At 35.7% G+C, this 23,647-nt stretch overlaps 2 protein-coding genes and 1 long non-coding RNA gene across 5 annotated transcripts in view; 2 read left to right on the top strand and 1 right to left on the bottom strand.

The window, feature by feature from the left end:
* LOC309663463 overlaps positions 1 to 23,647 on the top strand; it is a 320,115-nt gene that overhangs the window by 71,238 nt on the left and 225,230 nt on the right. The gene's annotated exons all lie outside the window — the stretch shown is intronic.
* Positions 1,838 to 23,589, top strand: OSGEPL1 (O-sialoglycoprotein endopeptidase like 1). 3 transcript variants are annotated; one of them, XM_082467229.1, is made up of 9 exons: positions 1,838 to 6,940; positions 8,122 to 8,362; positions 12,077 to 12,464; positions 13,254 to 13,458; positions 13,535 to 13,683; positions 14,832 to 14,962; positions 15,086 to 15,157; positions 16,625 to 16,731; positions 23,132 to 23,589. In XM_082467229.1, the coding sequence occupies exons 2-8, from the start codon at positions 8,142 to 8,144 to the stop codon at positions 16,701 to 16,703; spliced, it is 1,245 nt and encodes a 414-aa protein (XP_082323355.1). In that variant the 5' UTR covers positions 1,838 to 6,940; positions 8,122 to 8,141; the 3' UTR covers positions 16,704 to 16,731; positions 23,132 to 23,589. The 3 variants fall into 3 exon arrangements, with proteins under 3 accessions (XP_082323355.1, XP_082323354.1, XP_082323356.1); XM_082467228.1 differs by lacking the exon at positions 23,132 to 23,589 and having other exon boundaries at positions 16,625 to 16,783; XM_082467230.1 differs by lacking the exons at positions 15,086 to 15,157; positions 23,132 to 23,589 and having other exon boundaries at positions 16,625 to 16,783.
* The window catches only part of ANKAR (ankyrin and armadillo repeat containing), a 65,845-nt gene continuing 61,674 nt past the window's right edge, over positions 19,477 to 23,647 (bottom strand). Inside the window, exons 22-23 of the mRNA XM_082466128.1 lie at positions 21,264 to 21,310; positions 19,477 to 19,981 (exon numbers count right to left, since the gene is read on the bottom strand). Coding sequence (XP_082322254.1) covers positions 19,737 to 19,981; positions 21,264 to 21,310 — 292 coding nt within the window. The 3' untranslated portion in view covers positions 19,477 to 19,736. The remainder of the gene's footprint in view (positions 19,982 to 21,263; positions 21,311 to 23,647) is intronic.

The following is a 23,647-nucleotide window of genomic DNA, read 5'->3' as shown; positions in this document are numbered from 1 at the left end:
TCTGCTGTTTTCCCTACTTTTGCCCTTCAGTGTTTTAAAGATATTTATTCAGTAGATATTTGAGGGCCCACTCTGTTGTAGGAATTGTTTTAGGTATTGTGGATACAGTTTGTAAGCAAGACAAACCAAGTCCTTTCCCTTCTGTGCTTACATTCAATTTGGAGAACAGATAATAAATGAGTAAACAAATAATATTATTTTACATAGTGATAAATGCCATGGGGAAAAAAAATTAAGTCGGTGAAAGGCAGGGGAGCCTGCCTCAGAAAAGTCTTCCCTAAATATCCTAACTAAGGTGATATTTAGACACAGACCTCCCTGATGTAAAGGAGCAAGGAGTACAAAGATCTGGGGAAAGAGACTTTCCAGTACTGGTGATGGCAAATATTAAAGCTCTGGGGCAGGAATGAGGGTGGTGTGTTTGAAGAAAAAGAAGACAGTCACTGTGCCTGGAAAGGAGTAATAAGCAACGAGAATAAGCTCAGAGAAGTAGGTAGGGGTCAGATCAATATAGGACTTTATAGACCAAGGTAAAGAACAAATTGTATTCTAAGCTTGACAAAGCCATTGGAGAGTTTTGCACAGGAGAGTAAAGGGATCTGGGGTTTTTTGTTTGTTTTGGGAAGGCTACTGGCTAATGTTGAAAATAAACTGTAAGGGAATGGGAAGCAGGAAGAATAGCTACTACAGGCAAGAGGTAGCTCAGACTAGGGAATTAGCTGATGAAGTGGTGAGAGAGAAGTGGTCAGATATGGGATATACATAGCAAGTACAGCTCACAAAACACTGGTATATTGAAAGTGAGTAGAAGGAAGGGAACTAAAATGACTCATGGTTTTTTGGCCTTAAAACCTAGGTAAATGGTTGAATGGTGAATATGAAAACTGTTCCCCATTTCACAAATTGGTAGAGTTTAGTGTAAAACAAAAACTTTTTTTTTTAAACAAAATCTATAATGGCTATTGTTTGGAACAAAATCAATTGCTATGCTATAATTGCTCCTAATTTCAAGTCAGGACACATAATAATCAATTTCTTAATAGGCATGAGCTCAGAAATGCTACTGAGTTTAGCATTCATTGGTGAATCTTTCCTGCAGCAGTTACTACTGTGGAGTTCCAGTGGTGGTTTTCTATTTCCCTCATTCCTTCTACATGTATTTATTGGAATTCTTTTGTAAGGCATATTTTTCCTTTCTCTTCCATTTATTTATTCAATCATATATATTATGGACTCATGGATATTTTATTCTTTGGTTTATAGTCCATTATAATCATTATTAATTTGTTGCTAAAATTGTCCCCCATCTTTGACCATTGGGAGTTCCCAGTGGAACTTCCCAAGTTAACTCCTGTGTTCTTTTGACTTGCCCCATCCTTTATTTTTTTTTTTAAACATAGAATGGTATTTTTTAGGTTTATGTCACTATTGTCAATTAAACTAGAAAGATCCTGAGGGGCATAGCTATCTCCTTAACTAATAATCTGTATGAATTAGCCTTACAAAACTATATGATGGGGCTTCCCTGGTGGCGCAGTGGTTGAGAATCTGCCTGCCAATGCAGGGGACACGGGTTCGAGCCCTGGTCTGGGAAGATCCCACATGCCGCGGAGCAACTAGGCCCGTGAGCCACAACTGCTGAGCCTGCGCATCTGGAGCTTGTGCTCCGCAACAAGAGAGGCCGCGATAGTGAGAGGCCCGCGCACCGCGATGAAGAGTGGCCCCCACTTGCCGCAACTAGAGAAAGCCCTCGCACAGAAACGAAGACCCAACACAGCCATAAATAAAGTAAATAAATAAATAAATAAACCCAAAGTTTAAAAAAAAAAAAAAAACTATATGATGCTAAGAGTTGGAAAAGACCTTAGAGGCTGTAATTCAGCCCCATCCTTTACCTTTAATTTTCATCGACCCTCTATTCAATTTCATTGACACCTCTATTCAGTTCTCTGTTAGCACTAATAAAGGAAGACTTACAACTTACAAGGCTACATTTTTGTTATGGAATTTATAACATGTTTTACATTGAGCCAAAATTTAATCCTTATTCTGTGTAACTCTTCAATTAGTTAACTTTTAAACTGTTATCAACAGCACTGAATATTACTAGAGCCTTCACCATTTTCCATATGATATGGTTTCAAATTTCTCCCACTATCCTGGTAATTATGCTGTAAGTTGCAATTTATTATTATATAGCCCTAAGCTAACTACAAGAGGTGATAGATGTGATGTCACTACAACAGTACCACTTCCCTTGTTCTGGATACTTTTTATTTTTAATGCAGCCTATTATTTTAGCTATTTTGAGAGCCACGTATCACTGATTCACTTTATGGTCATTAAAACCTCAAGTCCCAACATGTAGCGCTGTTCAATGGTGGCTTTCCCTTCATGCACTTATTTAATGGATTTATTAAACCAAAGTCTAAGATTTCTTATTTTTTCTATAGATCCCCATGTTGTTAGATTTTAGCCTGTTGATTCATCTTGTCTAGCTGAAGGTGAATCTTCTCATGCAATATATTTCTCTTATAGTATGTCTCCTATTTTAGTATATATCACTAGTAAATATGACTCCAAAATACCCTCATGCTAATCCTGCAAAAGACAAATGCAGCAACCCAGTATAGACCAATGCAGTTTAATAATCTTTCTAACAGGACAGATAGAAAAGTGTAATTCCCAAAACAGTTACATGGATATTACATATTGATGTTGGAAATGTAAACAAATTTAGTACTGGGAAGACAAGTCTAGGTAAAATAAAAGGAATTTTTGAGTAGCACTGGGCAGGGAAGTAAGGTAGGTAAGAGAATAGCAAAGATAAACCTTTATTTTGCTTGATGTCAAAAAGTAGTGAGATGTCTCATGTTTTTATTTTACTCCCTAATTTCAGTTCCAGTTAAAAATGATTCAGCAGATAGTTTGTTATATGGGGTTTAAAAGCTTTTGTTTAGCTACAGGTGAATGTATAAGAATTATAAACATCAAATTTAGAATACTGAATATCTTGGGTATACAGTACCCAGAAAGCTCAACTGTATTGGGTGATACTTTAGCTCTTAAATTGGGTGTTGGGTTCACAAAAGTTGATTATATTATTCTTGACACTTTTTCATAATCTAAAATATTTCACAATTAAAAAATAGTTTAGTAAAAATATATTTGGATTTTATTTTATGTTCAGTATAGTAGTGTAATTTATTCTATTTCTTGACTCATTCAAGTCTTTAATAAACAACTAATGGTTATGAAAGTGGCTCAACGTGTAGCTCTAAAGTTCTATATAATTTTAAGTTAGCAGATAAGCCAATTTTATTACTATGTCCTTTCACTCTAACTGCATAATTACATTGATAAAAATACATTCTTCTCAAATTCAAGAATTTAAGTAAAGAAACTACATCATTAACACTGTAGAATGAACTTTAAAATATAAAATATGAGAGGAATTTTATAATATATAAATATTCTGACTTTCCAACTATATAGTTATAAATTTTTTGACAACACTTTTTTGAAAAACTTGAAGATTTTGCAAGATAAGCATGCATTATCTTCTTCACTTTGTAATTTTCAAAATGGAAACAGAAGAGCAGATGATTTATTGGCTATTGCCCAGGAAAATACGAGTATACCAGCTACTACATGAAAACCTGATACAATGATCCCGCTTTGAAACATTCGTCCCTCCTTTGAATTATCAAACGCATGCTTCTATCATGGTGCTTAATGGTCATAGGGAGTTTATGGAAGCAACAAAGAAATTCACCCTCTCCCTCTACTGCCAAAAAATGTAGACCCCACACACTTGAAAAATAAGGTCATCTGGGTATGGCAATTTCTCAAAAAATTAAACAGAATTACTATATGATCCAGCAATTCCACTTCTGGGTATATATCCCAAAGAAGTGAAAGCAGGGACTTGAAAAGAGACTTGTACGACCCACGTTTATACCAGCACTATTCATAATAGTCAGAAGGTGGAGGTAACCGAAGTGTCCACTGTCAGATGAATGCATAAACAAAATATGGTGTATGTACACAGTGGAATATTATTGAGCTTTAAAAGGAAGGAAATTCTGACACATGCTACCACACTGGATGAACCTTGACATTAATGCTAAGTGAAATAAGCCAGTCACAAAAGGACAAGTACTGTGTAAGCCCACTTACATGAGGTACCTAGAGTAATCAAAGTCATAAAGACAGAAAGAATGGTGGTTGCCAGAGGCTGGGATGAAAGGGAAATGGGAAATTAGTGTTTAATGGATACAGAGTTTCAGCTGGGGAAGATGAAAAAGTTTTGGAGATGGATGGTAGTGACCGTTGCACAACAATGTGAACGTACTTATTGCCACTGAACTGTTTAAAATGGTGATTTTGTTAACATATTTTGACACAATTTTTAAAAAGCAGTATATTTGTAAAATAAGCATAATCGTTCTGCAAACGAAATAAAAAGCAAAATATCTTCCAAAGATGAGACCTGATTGATGATATTACCATTAATGAAAGAATGTTCCACATCAAAAAATATTTGTCAGCAAAGAAACTTTAAAAAGAGAAAGGCAAATGACAGTGTATTTTTAGCACAATCCAACCTATGAAGAACATAAGGCAGGTATGTGACTCAAGTGGAAAGGGGTGCATCAGGCCTGAAATATTAGCCATTAAAAGCACCAAACTCATTTCTATTGCTTCCATTCCATTGTGCTAAACAATCTGGTTATAATTTGGATCTGGCTTTCATTGTAATTTGATCAACACAGAGACGGTGAGGATCAGCAAGCTCAACTATCCTAGACCCTCCATCATTTCTCTTAAGTTAATACATTAGCATTATGGGTTTTACACAGCAGTTTCTAAGCAAGTTGAGTGTGTGACTCAGCACTACAGAGTCCAGTCACTTCCAGATCTGATAAACCAATTTCAACCTAAGAAAAGAACCAGATGTTGAAACCCAGTAATCACACCATGGTCCTGCTAGACTGTGGATACTGCCTTCCCCCAGCAACTTTTCTCTCAATGCACATTTTCCATAATGCTGTATTGTAATTGCCTATTATTAGACTCAGTTCCTTGAAAATAGAAAATGGATTTTATCTTTGATCCCTAACAACTAATAAACTGCCTAGCACAAAGGGAAGAACCAATAAATATGTGATACGTGAAAACGAAATCCAGTTTAGTTAAGACATAATTAGGGAATGAGTATTGTAAAGATTCTTATATATAAAGTTTTCCTCTTAAGTTTACAAACGGAAAGCTAAGCAATAGCAGAGACAGAGTGAACATATTTAGATTCAGAGCTCTCAATTCAAGTTGAAGTTACAGTGGTTAGGCCATATTTTCTTGAGAATGCCCATGAATGTGTCATTCAAACCATATGATGTGATCTGCATGAAAGCTCAGACAAGCCCCAGAGAGCATGCCTTTCCCGCAATAACTTCTCCAGTACGATAAAGAACATGGACGCTTTATACCTTCACTTGCCAAATACGTGGGACTGGTGTAAGTACCATTTCTTTCTACCACCCACATGCACTCAAAAAGAATAAAATTTCTTCCTAATGTGTCCTAAAGTTTGGCTCTTTCACATAATGCAGCATTCAGACTCAACACCAGCCAAGCGTGCCCAGTTAAGGATTCTACTATTGATACTACCAAACACAACAGGGATAACTCTTGACAGCACAGGAGAGCACTGGAACAAAGTAATTCAAGTTGCAAGAAAAACAATGCCAGACGGGAATGATTTTATGTTCAGAATAGATCACAGTGTATAAGAAAATAACTCCTGACCTATCATACGCAATCAGGATGACTACTTTTTCTTAACCTTTAGGTCTTAAGTTTTATTTTTTTCCTGTTTTGGGTGAACAACACATCCTAGGGAAAATATGAACTATTTAATCTTCCGTCAGTTAAGAAAACAGACTCCAGAGCAGATGGCCTGACTTCTAATACTAGCTCTGCACTTACCAGCTGTGTAACCTGCAAATCACCCAAGCTCTGTGGTCCAGTTGTCTCATCTGTAAAATGAGGACAGTAACTACCTCATGCGATTGTTGTGAGGATTAAGTAAATTAATCTGCAATAGTGCCTGGCACATAGTAAGTGCCACTTTATTGTTAATTATGGTTATTATTGTCACATAAATGAAATTTTTGATAAGTTCTACCTTAAAAATTCTTACTAATGTCCTGATAATTATAAATTTACGTATCTGGAAATTATGAATTACACATCTGCCACTAGACCATAACTGTGACTTCCCTACCTCATACCAAGAGCTTCACACCATGCAAGGCGCAGATACATGTGCCAGCCCTGTCCAACCTTGCATTTATAAAGTCCTTGTTCAGTAAAATCTTAGCGCCTAGCAGGGAAGAAAAACAGATTGGGATAAATCTGTTGAAATGGTAACAAGTTCACATACAAATAAAAACAAAAAAAGACTGAAGGAGGTACAAGAATAGGAGTACATACTATGCTGAAGTACATACTTTACCTTCAGAGTAAGCAAAGACATACTTTTCTCACAGTTGTGTCCAAATTCCAGCCTAAGGCAAAAAATTTTTTTCTTTTAATGTAGCGTAGCGTTTAGAACTAAATGTTATGTAGTCGAATCTGTGTTCGGTCTCCACTAGACCAGTCACTAGCCGTGTGACCTTATAGAAGTCTTACCTACAAATCTGGGAGAATTGCTTGAGCGCACGATCTGGGGAATGAGAGCCTTTGTGCTTATATTTACTCGAAGAGTGACGCCCTCTAGGGTAATACCAGCCGACCCTGGCGACGGGACGCGGGCACCGTGTTGATGACATCACTTCCGGGGCGACAGGTTCGGGCTTCCTTGCGCCTAGGAAAGGGCGGTCGATCGGCTTCGCTGCGGAAAGGAGACGAGTACTAGTTACTGTCGTTCACGAGGAAGGTGGGTGAAACTGCTCAGCCCTCTCTCCACTGATGCTTTCGCGCGCCTGGAAAAGCGGTTCCAGTCAGAGTCCCTCGCCTTCTTAGAGCAGACAGAGACCAGCTCTGGCCAAGTGCCCAGGGTTCGCTTGGGATCTTTCCTGGCCCGAAGGAGGAGGGCTTCGCACAAGCTTCCTTGGCTGGATTTAGTGACTATAAGTCTGATTTCTCGTGGCGCGTCTGTTGGGGCTGCATCCTCTGCAGGGGTCCTCTGTGAATAGGTCGCTTATCTCTAATCCCTGGATGCCCTCTGCTCCTGTGGAACAATAAAAGTTCCAATATTCGCTCTTTTATTTTTTTCCATTTTGTCCATTAGTGTGATAGGGAAAGAGCCTACTTAAATATCTAGAAGGTTCTAGAACAGGTGATTTGGGGGGGCATGAGACTAGATATTTGGCAGTGTGAAATAACCAGGGTGCTTTAATGATGGACTGCTGTTATTTGGGGCAAAGAGGATTTGGGGAGATCCCTGTTATGATAAACCTGTGGCAAAAATGGAGATTTAATTCAAACAATTGTAATTAATGGAAAAAATAGGTATTAGGTTACGGTCGTTTTAGTTGAGATGCTCTTTTAAGATGAGCTTTATGAGAACACTTGTTTCTAAACTTAGACGACTAAATCTTTGTGCTTTATGTGAACTCTTGTTTTCCGACCAAATGATTAAATTTTTCTTTTGAAAGATGTTTCCAGGAAATGGAATGCATTGATTTTCATCAGTTCCATTTTGCCCTTATTGTTTGATTTTTTTTAACCACATTTTGTCTTAATTTTAGCTATAAAAAAATGAATAGCACTTTCCAAAAGACTATACATGCAGCTGTTGTACTGTAACATTAGCTGTTTTATAAAGAATAATCAATAGTTTGGTAAGAACAGCATGCAAGTAATAGTAATACTAAAAATTTTATATCTAACTTCCCGTTTTCCCTCTTAAAGAGCATTATATTCATTCATACTGTTATTTATATTAACAGATTTCTACAGACTAAAATTTTTTGCTAACTTTTACAAAACTTTCCTAAATTTTTATAAAACTATATATTGAAAAATAAACCAAGTTTTTGGAATTTTGCTTTACTGAATGGGCTAGTGGCTAATGTCAGTTCCAAATAATAGTTTGTTTCTTTAATTCTTTTCCAGGAATTATCTATACAGTAAATATGCTAATATTGAATAAGACAGCAGGAGTTTTTTCTAAACCATCAAAAAGGAATATGTATGAATTCCTAAGAAGTTTTAATTTTCATCCTGGAAAACTATTTCTTCATAAACTAGTATTGGGAATTGAAACCAGTTGTGATGATACAGCAGCTGCTGTGGTGGATGAAACCGGAAATGTTTTGGGAGAAGCAATACATTCCCAAACCGAAGTTCATTTAAAGTGAGTAGACATTATCTTGGTAGTTTCCACTTTTTTTTGGAAAAATAAAATGAAATAATTTTTTTTTGTATTTATTACATATAAAAGTTAAATTTTAAGAACTAATTTCTTCTTTCATGCAGAAGTTTCTAATAACTGCCGTAGAAAACCTTAAACCCCTCAACCTGGCTTTTAAGGAGCTCCACAATAAGGTCCCAACCTTAGCTAATCCTGTTGCCAAAAAGAAACTAAACTCCAATATTTATCCATGATTTCCCCTCATGCCTTTTCCTCTTTTGTCCACCTGTATGTTTCATGGTCTCAACTGAAGTCCTAGGAAAGTATGACCTGACCTCTAGCCTGTGTTAATCACTGCAAAAGAAAATCCTATTCACATTTACACATATAATTCATATTGGTACTTAAATAATAATATACTGTTGTATTAAAGCACAGAATGGTGCCAGGTTTATAAACTCAGATTTTTCCAGAGGGCCACCAGACAGGTTACATAAATAGGTGGGCTGGGTATAATGTGGAGAATATCTATAGGAGGTCACTACTCAGCTCCAGCCAGTTGTTGCCGTGCAAGAATGTAGGCCTTATGTTATTTGATTATCAGAATTTTCGAGACAAAATGGAAATCCAGAATGTTATGGTAATATCTCCCAGATTTTAAAAATTAGTAGGTAATTCAGATATATTAAAATACCATACAGTTCAGATATGCCTTCAAGCCATTAATTTACAACATCTGAATAGTGAAAAAGGTTGGTGTTTTGAGATCACAAACCTGTGTGTGAATCATGAATTAGTGATTGGTATTGGCGCTGACTTTGGGAAGTTCCTGATCCTCTCTGATTCTGTTTTCACCTCCAAAAAATGGGAAAGATAATACCTGCCTTATAGGATTGTGGGGTGCATAATAGAAATAATACAGAATATTAGAAATAGTATACGTGAAGAGGCAGAGTAGGCCTCTAATGGTTACGTATTATATGAAAGGGACTGTGGTAGGTCTTCATAAGGCACAGTGAAATACTAACAAGTCATAGCCTTCAAGAAGCTTAACCTAATCTTTGAGACATGGTATGTAGACCTACAAGGAAAGTTAGCAGTGCAAGGCAGCATAAAGTGAGTAGCAAAGAAGTAGTGCAGACAATAACTTATTACCATGCCTTAGTTTTACAGTCCTTTCATTATTTTGGGGTGTATTGGACATTTGAACATGTAAATGTTAGCTGCACAGAAAGGCCTACCCTAACCACTTAATCTAAATTAGGTACTCCCACCCTGTTTATTCTATATACCATATCCTGCATATTTTCCTCGTAATTCTTTTCATAATTTTTATGTTTGTTTACTTATGTACAGTCTTTCCCCCAATAGACTCTCAGCTCCATGGTGACAGGGGCTGCGTCTGTATTAACCACTACACTATGCCTAGTGCCCAGCATAGCACCTGACGTGTTGCAGGGGTCAGTGGCCTTGAGAGATAGTCAGGCCTTCAATTAAAGAGGATGGAAAGAATGTTGTAGGCTGAGAGAGCATCACTGGCAAAGGCAAAGAGGTGAGAAAGTACTGGACAGACACTTAGTTTAGCTAGCGCATGAGTCACTTGAGAGGAATATATAGGCAAATAAGCTATTTGGTACCATCTCCTCAGCGCATCTCAGCATTTATTGAATACCTACAATTGCAAGGCAGCATCTGAGGCACTGTGGGTACATATATATGATCCCTTCCTCTGAGCAGCTTACCATATAAAGTGGTTTACATTCTGGTTCAGCCACTTGACTAGTTTTGAGACCCTGCACCATTTTCTATGTCTCAATGTCCTTATCTGTGAAATGGGGCTAATAATGACAACCAGCTCATAATATTGTTGTGAAGGTTAAACGTGAATTCTTTTAAAGCATTTAGTGCAGTTCTTGACAAATAGCAAGGGCTCAAAAAAACCTACCTATTACTAGTAACAATAGTACTTCTCTTACTACTATAAATAAGTGAAGAAGACAGATAGGTAAATAGGTCATTGTAAAACAGCATGGAAAGTGCAATAATAGAGGATTGCTTGGAAGAGGAGTTCTTTCTTTCGAGCCAGAGACCTGAAGGACAATCTTGACTTCTCCCTCACCACTCTGTACCCAAATCAGTCATCTAGTCATAGTAAATCTACCTCCCAAATATTTCTTGAAACTTTTCCTCCCACTTTCCACTTAGTGCAAGCCCTTATTGTCTCTTGCCTGGACTTTTGGCTCCAGTCTTGAGGCTAAATGGTTTCACTGCCTCTTTATTAGCTTTGTTCTTTAATCATCCACTTTCCATACTGTCTACAAATTATTATTTGATTATTAATTAATTGATTTTATTAATCATAATTAATTCTTTGAGAATAAAGCCATGGTCTTATTCATCTCTTTTGTCTCTGATGCTTAGCATAATCCTTAGAAGATAATACATAGAAGAGGCACAGAAAGGAAGGGGAGTAGGCAAGTGGGAGGAGGAAGAAATGAGTAGGAGGGAGAGGATTTGGATTTAAAGTCTCCCAAATTCCAAGAAAGGAAAAGCTTTTGAGTAGGTGAGTGATGAGGTCAGCACTGTGCTTTTTTTCTGGCAACACAATATAGAACAACTCCAAGGATCAGAGAATGTATCTAGGGAAGTACAGTTAGAAGGCTTTGAATAGACTGAGTTAATGAGAGCTTTTCGAACTTGGTGGTGGCAATGGGACAGTGCTGACCTTACCAATGGTGATAAACTTAATTAAATGTGGAAAGTGAGGGAAAGAAAGGAGATAAAGATAAGCCTGGAAACCCAAGTGATTAGGAGGTTACTGATGCCATTAACAGAATTGAGGAATATAGGAGAAAAAGTCACTTTGAAGAATTAAGGAAAATGGTATTATATTATGGATGTGTTGAAATAAGATCATTTCTTTTAAATATTGCCCTCATCGACTGACACAGTACATATTTTAACTATTAAATATTCATTGAATGCCGTGTATATAGATCTTACAACATCAATATTTGAAGGTTTTTTTTTGAGATTAGAGGTACATCTTGCAGACCCTCTATATTTTTGCTCTGCCTCTCTGATCAGTCACATGCTGGCAAATTTTTTGCTAACAACTTTGCCTTCTAATTCTTTATTCTTGACATTTGGAGTGGTCATCCACTGCTTGTCCTACGTGGACCAAAAATCAAAATTACCAATCCAATTAAAGATTGGATTCCCAAACTTTATTTCAGGATTTCAAGCTGTCTACTGCCCTACTATGAGCTCAAGTGCAGTGTGTTTAAAAATAAACTCGTCTTCTTCACAAAACTGTCTTCATGTTTCTCTGTTAGTATTTCTTTTCTTCCAGTCAGATTAATTTTCCTAAAATCCAGTTTTATCCTGTCCTTTCCTTATTCAAGACTCCTTCCTTAGAATGCTTCTCAAAATTATTTTGGTGATTTCATTTATCAAGAAACAAATCCATAGGAGTTTGTTGTACAGAGTTTTGAAAAGTCAGAGACATTAAATAACATCCTTAATCACTGAATGTTGAGTTCTTATAATGTACTGCACATTATAAGGCACACATAATTTGAAAATACTTGACTTACTAATGTCTTTAGCTATATAATGGTTAATTTGAAAACATGCCTTCAGCCATAATGTATACTTTTTCTTTCTCTATTTTTATAATCTTAAAATTATAAAAAGCTGTTTTTTTATATCTTTCAGAACAGGTGGGATTATTCCTCCAGTAGCTCAACAGCTTCATAGAGAAAATATTCAACGCATAGTGCAAGAAGCTCTCTCTGCCAGTAAAGTCTCTCCAAGTGAACTCTCAGCAATTGCAACTACCATAAAACCAGGACTTGCTTTAAGCTTGGGTGTAGGCTTATCATTTAGCTTACAACTGGTAGACCAGTTAAAAAAGCCCTTCATTCCCATTCATCATATGGAGGCTCATGCACTTACTATTAGGTTGACAAATAAAGTAGAATTTCCTTTTTTAGTTCTTTTGATTTCAGGAGGTCATTGTCTTTTGGCATTAGTTAGAGGAGTTTCAGATTTTCTGCTTCTTGGAAAGTCTTTGGATATAGCGCCAGGTGACATGCTTGACAAGGTAATTATTTAAGAATTAATATCTCTATTCTTTTTTGTTAAGGTGTCTGTTTCAGCTAAATAGTAATAGCTACACTACTGCTATTCATCTAAATATTTCTGAATATCATATTAGACTGAAAAAAATTATGTGCAGTAGAAAAAAAAAGAATAGTACATAATTTTATAAAAGATCCTTTCTTACCCATTCCAAATAAAATGATATGAGGTTTACATCAGTATATAAAGGCTCAAATAGTTTGCATATACACTTTTTTAATCAAATAACATATGTGAAAGAAAGTGCTTTGTGAAGTGTAATGTACCTTTAAAAAGTGAAATAAGAGGATATATAAAGATAACATGAGGACATTAAAGATGTACAAAGTTCTATTATTAAATGTTACAATTGCTGACACCACTGACAAGCAGATTTCTTTTCCTTTGTTTTAGAATCTTAAAACCTACTGCCTTATACAAAAAACCTGTTGCCAACAGCTGAAATGACTGGAAGAAATAGGGCAGGTTCTTATTTTTGAAGTTCATCATTAAGCAGTCATTGTCATTTTCAAACCTATTTTCCATCCCCAGTAGAAGAGCAAAAGTAGATAGGAAGGCAGTGATTGGCCACTATTGATCAGGTTGTCAGAAACAGCAAGATTGTCTGTCTTGACTGATGACCAGCTCTGGTCCATGTTTGTAAAAGTATTGCATGTCTTATTCATCCAGGGTAAAATTCATTTCCTTTGCACCCTGGTTTCAAAGTGTACAGTTTCATGACATTACAAAAATTTTTGTTTGTTTTTGATAGGTAGCAAGAAGACTTTCTTTAATAAAACATCCAGAGTGCTCCACCATGAGTGGTGGGAAGGCTATAGAACATTTGGCCAAACAGGGAAATAAATTGCATTTTGATTTCAAACTTCCCATGCAACGTGCTAGAAATTGTGATTTTTCTTTTTCTGGACTTCATCACGTTATTGATAAGATGATAATGCAAAAGGAAAAAGAGGAAGGTATATTTCTAATTAGTAAAGTTGGACAAATAAGTAGTACTGGATTGTACCTAAAAATACCTGCTCATTCCTGCAGGTATTGAGAAGGGGCAAATCCTGTCTTCAGCTGCAGATATTGCTGCTGCAGTACAGCACACAATAGCCTGCCACATTGCAAAAAGAACACATCGTGCTATTCTATTTTGCAAGCAGAGAGACTTGTTATGTCAAAGTAATGCAGTACTGGTAAGTTTTGTAATTTTAGAATAGTAGTAATCCTTTACAGTATGTTACTTTTCTTCCCAGAGTTTAATTGACCCTAAGCATAGGATGAAAAGATCTTTATGCCATATGCTATCCCTGACAGTATGAAATCACGTAGAATAAAAACTAACAGCCGTTGGGATTTCCCTGGTGATGCAGTGGTTAAGAATCCGCCTGCCAACACAGGGGACACGGGTTCGAGCCCTGGTCCAGGAAGATCCCACATACCGCGAAGCAACTAAGCCCGTGCACCACGACTACTGAGCCTGCGCTCTAGATCCCGTGAGCCACAACTACTGAGCCCACGCGCCCGGAGCCCATGCTTCGCAACAAGAGAAGCCACCGCAATGAGAAGACTGCACACCGCAATGATGAGTAACCCCCGCTCGCCGCAACTAGAGAAAGCCCACGTGCAGCAACGAAGACCCAATGCAGCCAAAAATAATTTTTAAAAAAGAAGACTTTTAACAGCCATTCCCTGTACAGGCCTGGCAGCTTTATAGGACATCTGTACAGCCTGTGTGGCAAAAAAGTTCAAGGCTGCATCTTATTGAATTTAAAAGAGGGTTTACAGTATGAAACAAAATGCAGTATAACTGCTGTCATTATTGAAGGAAAAATAGGCTGTTTCCTTCAAATTTATCTTCCTTTGATGAAATCCCTTTAAATGTGCTTAAAAGCCTTGATAAATTTCCTGTGTAACTGTATCTTAAACTTCGTTCTTTTGAAAATTGTAAAGCGAGAAAAATATTTAAATGGTAGGTTCACAAAATGGAATATTACACAAATATCAAAGGTAATAGTTTAAGAATTACGTAGTAAAATGAAAAAAAATGCTTATAACTGAAAACTGCAGGGTCTAAAATACTGTACTATAATTGTAATGAGAAAAGGGTTAGAAGAAAATGTACAAAAATGAAAGTGATCATATGGTAATATTGAAATTGTTGGTGATTTTTGTTTCTTTTGCAAATGTTTATTATATAGATCTATCACTTGCTCATTACCCACCTACCAAAATGTGATATTGTCTTACTGTATAATGCTGGTACTTCCCCCAGGTTTAGCTCACAGCTTAGCTCATATTCATGTGTGATATTTGTTAATTTTGGTTTTCTCAACTTTTTCAGGTTGTATCTGGAGGCGTTGCAAGTAACTTATATATCCGAAAAGCTCTGGAAATCGTGACAGATGCAACACAATGCACTTTGTTGTGTCCTCCTCCCAGACTGTGCACTGACAATGGCATTATGATTGCATGGTAAGCCATGGATATTTGTGCTTCACTCATAATTATGTAAATATTAATTGCCATTTCATCATGCTAAATTTTCTTCCTTTAAATCTTGGGCTAGTTATTTTATTTTTATTGATTCTTATTTAGGAATGGTGTTGAAAGATTGCGTGCTGGCTTGGGCATTTTACACAGCACAGAAGGCATCCGCTATGAGCCAAAGTACGTGGTACCATTCATAATCTTTATGCAAGTTGCATTGTAAAAGTCAAAGCCTGGATTTTGCTTTTATATTTGAGGTTTTCATTGACACTGGTGGTACTTGAAGAAAGAGTACATTAATTTTTTGCATCTAACCTAAGCATTAGATACCTTATAATAAATATTTTTGTTATAGCATTAAATTATATAAATGTTGACAAATCATAGGTTAGAAACAGGCAGTGGGTAAGGATGATGAATTCCCTCATTGGGGACCAGAATGGAAACCATGTCCATGACCTGGACTTTTGCAGTGTTAAGACCCATCTCAGCATCACTTGCCATGCTGGAAACTTAAGGAAAATGTGCAAAAAGCATTCAGGTGTGAGACTGGGTTGTGAGTATACTTCTCCACCGGCAGCTGAGAAATGGCCAAAATATAGCTGTTTTCTGGAGGCCTTATTTCCTCTCCCAAATCAAAGTTCTTGGAATAGCACAGTTTTTCAGTTTGTTATCAAGTTCTGGTCTAAGCTAATTCTGGAATAGTAAAAACAGTAAAGCATGATGATGTTTCATAATCTAACATAATTCTATTTTCAACAGTGTTTCATCTGCGGTTTTAAACTTTTCAGCATTTTAGTACATAACTATACCTATGTGAACCACAGACTATTAAGGCTGATCATAAATGAACAGAGTTTAGTTAGTAGTGACAGAAAGAATCCCTTAAGTTGATGGCCTAGGCTCAGGCAGAATCTTACCATATGATCCAACACTGTCTTCTTGTGGCAGTGTTGAGGCTGGAGATGATGGCTTTTTTTAGGTTGGGGTCCATCTGAAGCCTTGTATAGGGCAACATGGTAAAAAAGCAGAAATCTGAGGCCAAAAGTATTTACTGAGGAAGAACAGAGAAAGAGGGTAGGATCTAAGACCTCTCCTGCCACCAGTGACAAAGGAAGGTAGAAAAGGAGCAAGCCAGCTTTTGAAACCTCAGAGAAGAACGGTAGAAACCTGGAGAATTTCTGAAGTTGGAATAAATGCAGGTCTGACTTTGTATGGTAAACTGTTTTTACCCTGTTAGCTTTGTAGAGCATTATAAGGCATTTTTTTGTTATTTTTTTCTGTTTCAAGTTTTTATTTATTTACAGTATTTGAGAGAGAACTCTTTCAAAAACATCTCAACCCCAAACTCATTGAATTGTATGCATTAAATATGTATAGCTTTTAACATGTCAATTACACCTCAAAGTGGTTTTAAAAAATTGCCCAATTTAGATTTCTAGCCTTCCTTCACCCATTATTCTGGTTTGAGGTCCTATTGTATTTTTATTTATTCAAGAACCACCATCACATATAATCAGTTATACACTAGATACATATATTGTTTGTCAGAATTCTAAGCAGATAGTTTGCAGAACTAGTAACAGATCAGTAAACAAATAATGTAAAATAATTTGAAATAATGTGATTTGTCTGATTTTGATGCAGATGTCCTCTTGGAGCAGATATATCAAAAGAAGTGGGAGAAGCTGCCATAAAAGTACCACGATTAAAAATGAAGATTTGATTTTTGCATTTCAAAAAAATCCCTAAAGGTAGTAGTAAAGTTTTGATTTTTTGTATATCAAATATATAATACTAATTGTTCATCAAGACTTTCTTTGTTATCCTTTTTATGTTGGATGTTTAACCTGCTCTTCTGAGAGACTATAATAATATGTTATAGTCTTATAAGGGAGTATAGGGGTTTTTTTTTTGTTTTGTTTTGTTTTGTTTTAGGGGTTTTTTTTATTATCAAAAACCAAATAAAACATCTTGTGGGAAAAAGAATATACTGATATTGGCAAGTAGAAAGAAAAACCTTGGAAAAAATATAGCAATTCTGCTAAATCCTGGCCCCATATTATACAGGCATAGATCTTTACCCCCCTTTTTCATATCAGGATACATTAGCCTGACTTTTCTAATGAGAGAACAATTTTAGAAAGGTAGCCAGGTCAAAGTCATGTCAACTCAAGAATTCTAAGTCAAAACAAAAGAATATATGTTAGTAATTATAAAAATATATATTATTAGATATCTTCTCTGGAGCAAATGGGATTTCTCTACATTTCTTAAAATGGGATTTTAAGAAATATGACATGCAAGTAATCCCTCAAGTGTATATTGTACTTTTTAGTTGGCCACATATATTCACATTCATTATTTTAGAAAGTATATTTAATCAGTGAAAATATATGGGGTGAAAAGGGCTGTTTTATTTTTGGATAGATAATGTCCTTTGACTCTGACTTTTACTGCAGATATCATAACAGTTCATGACTTTTTTTCTGCCCAGATTAAAATAACTGAATGTACTGTCCTTTGAATATAAGGATGATGCTACTAACTATTTAATGTCCTTTGAGAGATTTTGCTAGTAGAGATTTATGTTACGTCATCCATACTGGATCAAGTTGTTAATTTTCTAATCAGTGACTTGCTTTATTGAGAAACTAGAGGGTAAGGATAAAAATCTAGAATGAAAAGATTTCTTATTTTAATCCTTCCTTAAGGTGACCTTCCCTTTTGGGAAATTCCATAAGTAATTCTTTTTTCTAGAATTGTGATCATAGAATATTGCTTTATGATCCTCCATTTTATCCTGGAAATATAATTTATATGAGAGAACATATAGAAACAGCAACATTTATAAAGCTTACATTCTTTGATGTTGTGGTATAGGTATGATATAATTGGTTTGTAACTATAATTTAGAAGAAACTATTAGTTTGTGAATTCACCTTTTACATTTGGATTTGTATTCTGTATCATGTGAATCTAAATTCACAGAAAGTGTATCTCCTTTGGCTGTTACAATAAGACTGCATATAAACTATGGAAGAAAATTGACCAAAATTTTTTCCCACCATCACAAATTTTATAGGAATATCTATAATCTAAGTTCTTAAAATTTCAAAGTATCAAAACTATTCCAGATGCTACAGACACACATGTCAAAATTAAGTTCATGATATAAATCAGGCAAACTACAGATAAAGAAAACAAGCAAATTCTGGAAGCATTCCATATATTTAGGTCTTTCAGTATTTAGCCAGAAGGAAGGAAGAGAAAGGGAGAAACATTGAACTCTATATTGGCAAGCATGTGTGCCAAAGTTAGCTTATAGTACAGGTAAGAGGCAGGCAATTTGCTGAAACTCTCTATATACTGAGGCCTTTCTCATCTTATGTATAATTTTTTAAAATAAAAAGAAAGTGCAGGGTAATAAAAGTAATCTGTACTTTGGGGCTGTACTTAAGGAGAAATACTGTAAAGTTTTAAGCGTGGTAGGATGGTCCGGCTAGGCCAAGATACTCAGGAAATGTCTATGTTATTGCATGCAAAAAAACCCTGATCATCAACTTTGAAACCACCTGAAGCCAGTTTCAAAGCTCAAAGTTTGCTGTCTAAAGGCTTTTTTTTTTTTTTAATATCTCCAGAGGCTTAATGTTTCCAATGATATGAATTCTTAACAGTGCTGAATAAATGAATAAATGAATAAAAGGTTTGTATCATTTGAATTATTTATCCCTTTCTAGTATAAAATATGCCATTCTTCTCAGAATTCCACCAGGAAGTTGTGACTCAGAGCTGTTTAGATAATTTTGAATCGAATTTGAAGACTAAAGAGGTCTCTTATTGTACAGTGGTTAAGAGCACAGGCTTTGGACTGTGGCACACAGAAAGCCCTGAGTACCTGTAGCTGCAGTCACCACCATCATTACTGTTATGTTAAAGCATGCTGGAGAAAATAACTGCTAATTAATGTGTGTGTTCACCGCAGCCCAGGTAGACTATAGAGACAATTGAGCAAAGTGGACAGAGAAAAACGGCGGCTCTTTAAAGGACCCACTGAAGCCTAGTTAGCTTTTATATCAAATCCATTTGCTGCTGTAAAAATATGAGAAGCAGACATACATCAAAACTTGCACCTACTGGAAACAGTACTCGTTGGGCAAAGACATCACATGATTCTAAGCCACAAAGAATGTCATCTATTCCAGCTGCAAACCAAAGACACTCTGTACGTATGGAGAATGGTCAACAGTGGTGGCCACACTTTTTAGCCATACTTTTGTGCTTGATGGGAAAGGATTTCAGATTTTTTTTTAGTAAAATGTTTTTAAAAGTATACATTTCAGATTTTAGAAGACTCGTGTACCTGTAGTATTTATCATTAAATATCTTAAGGTAGTACAGTGAGTGTTAACATGTAGGCTACTTTGAATCAGGTCTTTTTAGCCCAGCATACCAATTTAAAAATGTTTCTAACAAACACTTGATATATACACTAATTGTGCCACTTGTGTCAGTTGCTATATCTTAATAGTTTTAAGTGCAGGCATTCTATTATAGAAAATTCTACTTACTTTTTGAAACCATAATTCTGACCTGATGTTAAATTCCAGTAGACATGCTAAGGAAAATTTGTTAAGTATCATCAATATCAAGAACTTCCATTCAAAAAGATTACTCAGTTATATATATTTTACCACAATTAAAAATAAAAAATTTTAAAAGATTGCTCAGGAATCCTTTTACGCTAAAGTGTTTTTAATTAGCCTTCTGCAGGCTCCGGATTAGCTTTCTGTACATGTTTCCCAAGTTGGCTCAACAGCACTATTCTTGGTCTTGATACAGTTGTGATATCTGATGAAATTGCAGATGAAAAGGAAAAAATATTGTGAGAAACAGTGGCCTTTTTTGTTTTGAAGAGTCCCGTGAAGTTAGTTACAGGAGGTATAAAAGTCAAAGAATCTCTTGGTTGAATTTTGGGTTTTAATTTTCTTCGGTGCTCTTTCCCTAAAAATTAGAGAGCCACAATTAAGTGTCTCTTTCTTAAGCCTAAGATCCCTAGGTATAGTCTCATTGCATTTAGTTCTATATATTTCTGTTTTCTTCACATCACTAAAACATACTAAGAGAACAGATCAATAGCTTCCAGACTTTTAGATGCCAGAGTGCAAAAATTTGTGGGGATCAATATATGGTTGCCAACTTTTTACTATGCCAAGTTGGCACTAGTGAAAGAACAAATGCCAGCTACTTTAAACATCGTTTTGTAAAAGAAGGGATATTTTAATGTCAATAGAAGGTGTAAAAGGCATTATATCAAAATGGAGGACTTTACTTGAATGAAATTAACTTTATCAGAAATTTGATTGTCCTTATTTTTTCTTATGTTACCACAAACCTGTGAAAACTTTATCAGACCGTTACTGGTATACATATTGTTATTCAGAAACCAATATTAAAGTGAAGGAATAATGGAACTGGCTTTATTCTTTTATGTAAATTACTCTTACACTAAAGAAGCTATACAAAAACCAGACGCTCTTCTACCCATGATATTCAGAAATAATAGCCTCCCACACATACTTAGCTTCCCTCATATCTCCCTGAATAAATGAAGTTCTTTCTTCTCCTTTTCTTTTCTTATTCTCTCTCTTTCCATTTGTGACTCCAGCAAAGTGATCTTGATTTCAGAAGGTTCTATTTTTGCTTTTGACAGTAAGGTAATATACGAAGTAAGACTGATTTTGGTCCTACACTACGCACACATGAACAAGCACTAAGCATATACATAAAACTAGTAAGTAATTTATTTTCCCTATTACATGTCTGATAGGAATTGATGAGTAACATTATAAGATCTAGACTCTGATCTCGCAGGCCTAGGCCACTCAGCCATCATCTGCCAACTTTGAATAAAACTGTGCATAGTATCAGTGGAAACAGTGTGGTCTCTGCCCTAAGAACTTATAAGATAGACAAGTTGTACATGAAACAATAATAGCAAGATCGTAATTAAAGTCATATTTACATGTTGTTTCAATAATGACTTCTATGCATGGCTTGTGGGAAAAAGCAAAGAGAGTGATTTCTGTCAAGTGATATTAGTAGGGAAGCCTTAAAAGAAATGATTAACATGGGCTTGTAAATGGGAAGATATTTTAGGTATATAGAATTAGAAAAGCATAAGTTTACAGGTAAACTTTTTTTGGTAGTCCCTACATTTTGAATTCTTAGAAATGAACAATTATAAAGTGTCAGGGCTAGAAAGTATAAAAGAAAAATCAATTACCTTTTTTAAAGACAGGAATTATGGATGGTCCTCCATTTTTCTCCAGACTAAAAGGAAAACATTTTTATCACAAAAACTAGATATATATATAAAGACTTAGTACACCCAGGTACCATGTTCAGTGCCTAATGGTCTAATTTATACGTTACCTGTACTAACTATGCATGTTACCTGTAGGTGTTTTATATTCTGTCACTCATTGACTCGCTTATCACCCAAAACATTTGGAAGAGTAAATCTGCCTGAAGTGATCAGGGAAAGCTCCATGGAAGAAGAGACACTTCAGTTAGGTTCTGAAGAAAATAGGTCTTTAAATGGATGAGGTGGGGGGCGGGTATTCCAGATAGAGGGAATAGATATGAAAAATTACAGTACTATAAAACAGCACGGCAAGTTCAAAGGGCACTAAGTAGTCTGGTGTGATTGGAATTAAAGGTATCTGGAGACATGATGGGAGATAAGGTTGGAGAATAAAGATCAGGTCATTTTATGTATTAAGAATAAGAGAAAATTTAAACTTTATTTTCAAAGCAATGTAATACCTATGAAATGTTTCAAGCCAAAGAATAACAAGGTATACCTAAGTTAATATGATGTGTGTGGCTTTAAAAGAAGTATTATTTTAATCATCATCCTGTACATGTAACATATAAATATGGTGTTACACAATTTCCCTGGTAATAAAATGTAAGTCTTGATTAAAGTTAAAATATTAAAACTGCACATCACAAATGTGTTCCTGGTTAATTTGATGAGGAACATTTGCTGTTGTCAACTTCAATGAGGCACAGGCCCCAGTCTATTCAATATGTCAGCTTCATGGCTATAGGGTCACGTGAAACTAGCTACTGTTAGGCTCAGAGTACTTTCATGCAGGGTCAGTTAACAGTAAAATTATGGCTCTACATGCTTCAAAATTTATACATCCAAAGACTCTTCTAATCTGCCATTCTTGGGGCTGAATGGGGGTGTGGGAATAGAGGAGTGGAATATACTCCAAAACAATGCTGTTGTGATCCCGACCAAACTCAATCTACTTTATGTTTCCAGTAGTGGAATCAAGGAATATTTTGTGGAACTTAATCTTTTAGTGCATTTCCCATAGTTTCATTTAAATCAAATTCCTTTACAGGATTGTTATGAAAATTAAAGGGAATAGTCTATGTAAATGCTCTAAGGAGAGTGCATAGAATTATTATTAGTTATGGGAGTAATTGTTATTTGCTTACCAGTTCCACCTCACTTGGTAGCCATTCCTATAAGTTTACTGACCACTTGTTACTGCTTACAATCCTGAAAGTTGAGTGTTCACAACTCCAGAGGGTGCCATTCACCTTACAGTCATTGTATATTTGTATGGTTACTACAACCATTTTCCAGGGGATGGCAGTAAAGTGTACTGAGGAAGGGGCATCTTTTTCTAATTCCCAAAAAGTTGCCGTATGGGCTAGCTGTGGGAGTGACTGTGTAAAATAATACTTCCATTATTTAAACTAAATTAATTTTTTGAACCAGTAAATATTATTTTTAACACTGTCAATTAAAGCAATTGTAATTTAGTTTTCCCTGGCTTATTATATAAAATTAGATAATCAGTTTGGGGTTTTCAGTTTTTCAAAGAATTCAAATTAAAGTGACTCTGAAGATACACTCATTTTTCTCTATATTTAAAATTGACTTATAGAACCATGATACGCTGTTGGGTCCTATTCTCTTCTATTATTGTAGAGTTAATAATATATCTTGAGTAGTTCTGTTTCCGATATGTAAATAGCACTATTTGCAGAGACTTGTAATTCAGCTACAATTACAGAAGAAGAGAAAATATGTCCATTGTAAGGAGATTCTCCTCTTCTGTCTTTTTTCAGAAACTTAAGTTCATGATAGAACTACAACACTGCGGCAAAATCGTCTGAATAAATGCCTGGCAAACTTTGCCATAACTTGAACCACAGGGTTTGATTTAGCCCTGTTTCTGCCCTGGGAATTTGGCCTAGCTTTGGATTAAGTCAGGAGTCCCACTTGATGCCAAGGTCATAGTGGCATTCCTGGTTGCCTCAGAGCTCTCAAATGTACCCCAGTCTACAAAAAAAATGGCTTCCTGGATCAGACTTGGAGGCAACCAGTCTTCCAGAAACTTTTCTGAAAGGCAGATGAATAATCCTAGCCAGACAGGATCCCCAAGATCAGGTTGTATTCTTGTCTGCACTTACAATTCTGTTGCTAACTCGGAATTAAAACAGGCTTTGGCAGTGGACATTTAGAATGAAATTTATCCTTTGTTTTACAATGCATAGATTCATAACATGTTTGATCTTCCTTAAACTTCCTTAAAAATTCCTCTCAGTAATTTTACTACTGCAACTTCAAATATAGAAACAATA

Source organism: Balaenoptera physalus (genome assembly GCF_965194825.1).
Source record: "Balaenoptera physalus genome assembly, chromosome: 6".
NCBI classification, from domain to species: domain Eukaryota; kingdom Metazoa; phylum Chordata; class Mammalia; order Artiodactyla; family Balaenopteridae; genus Balaenoptera; species Balaenoptera physalus.
Note: the sequence above shows the minus strand (reverse complement) of the source record. Positions and strands in the feature narration are given on the sequence as shown.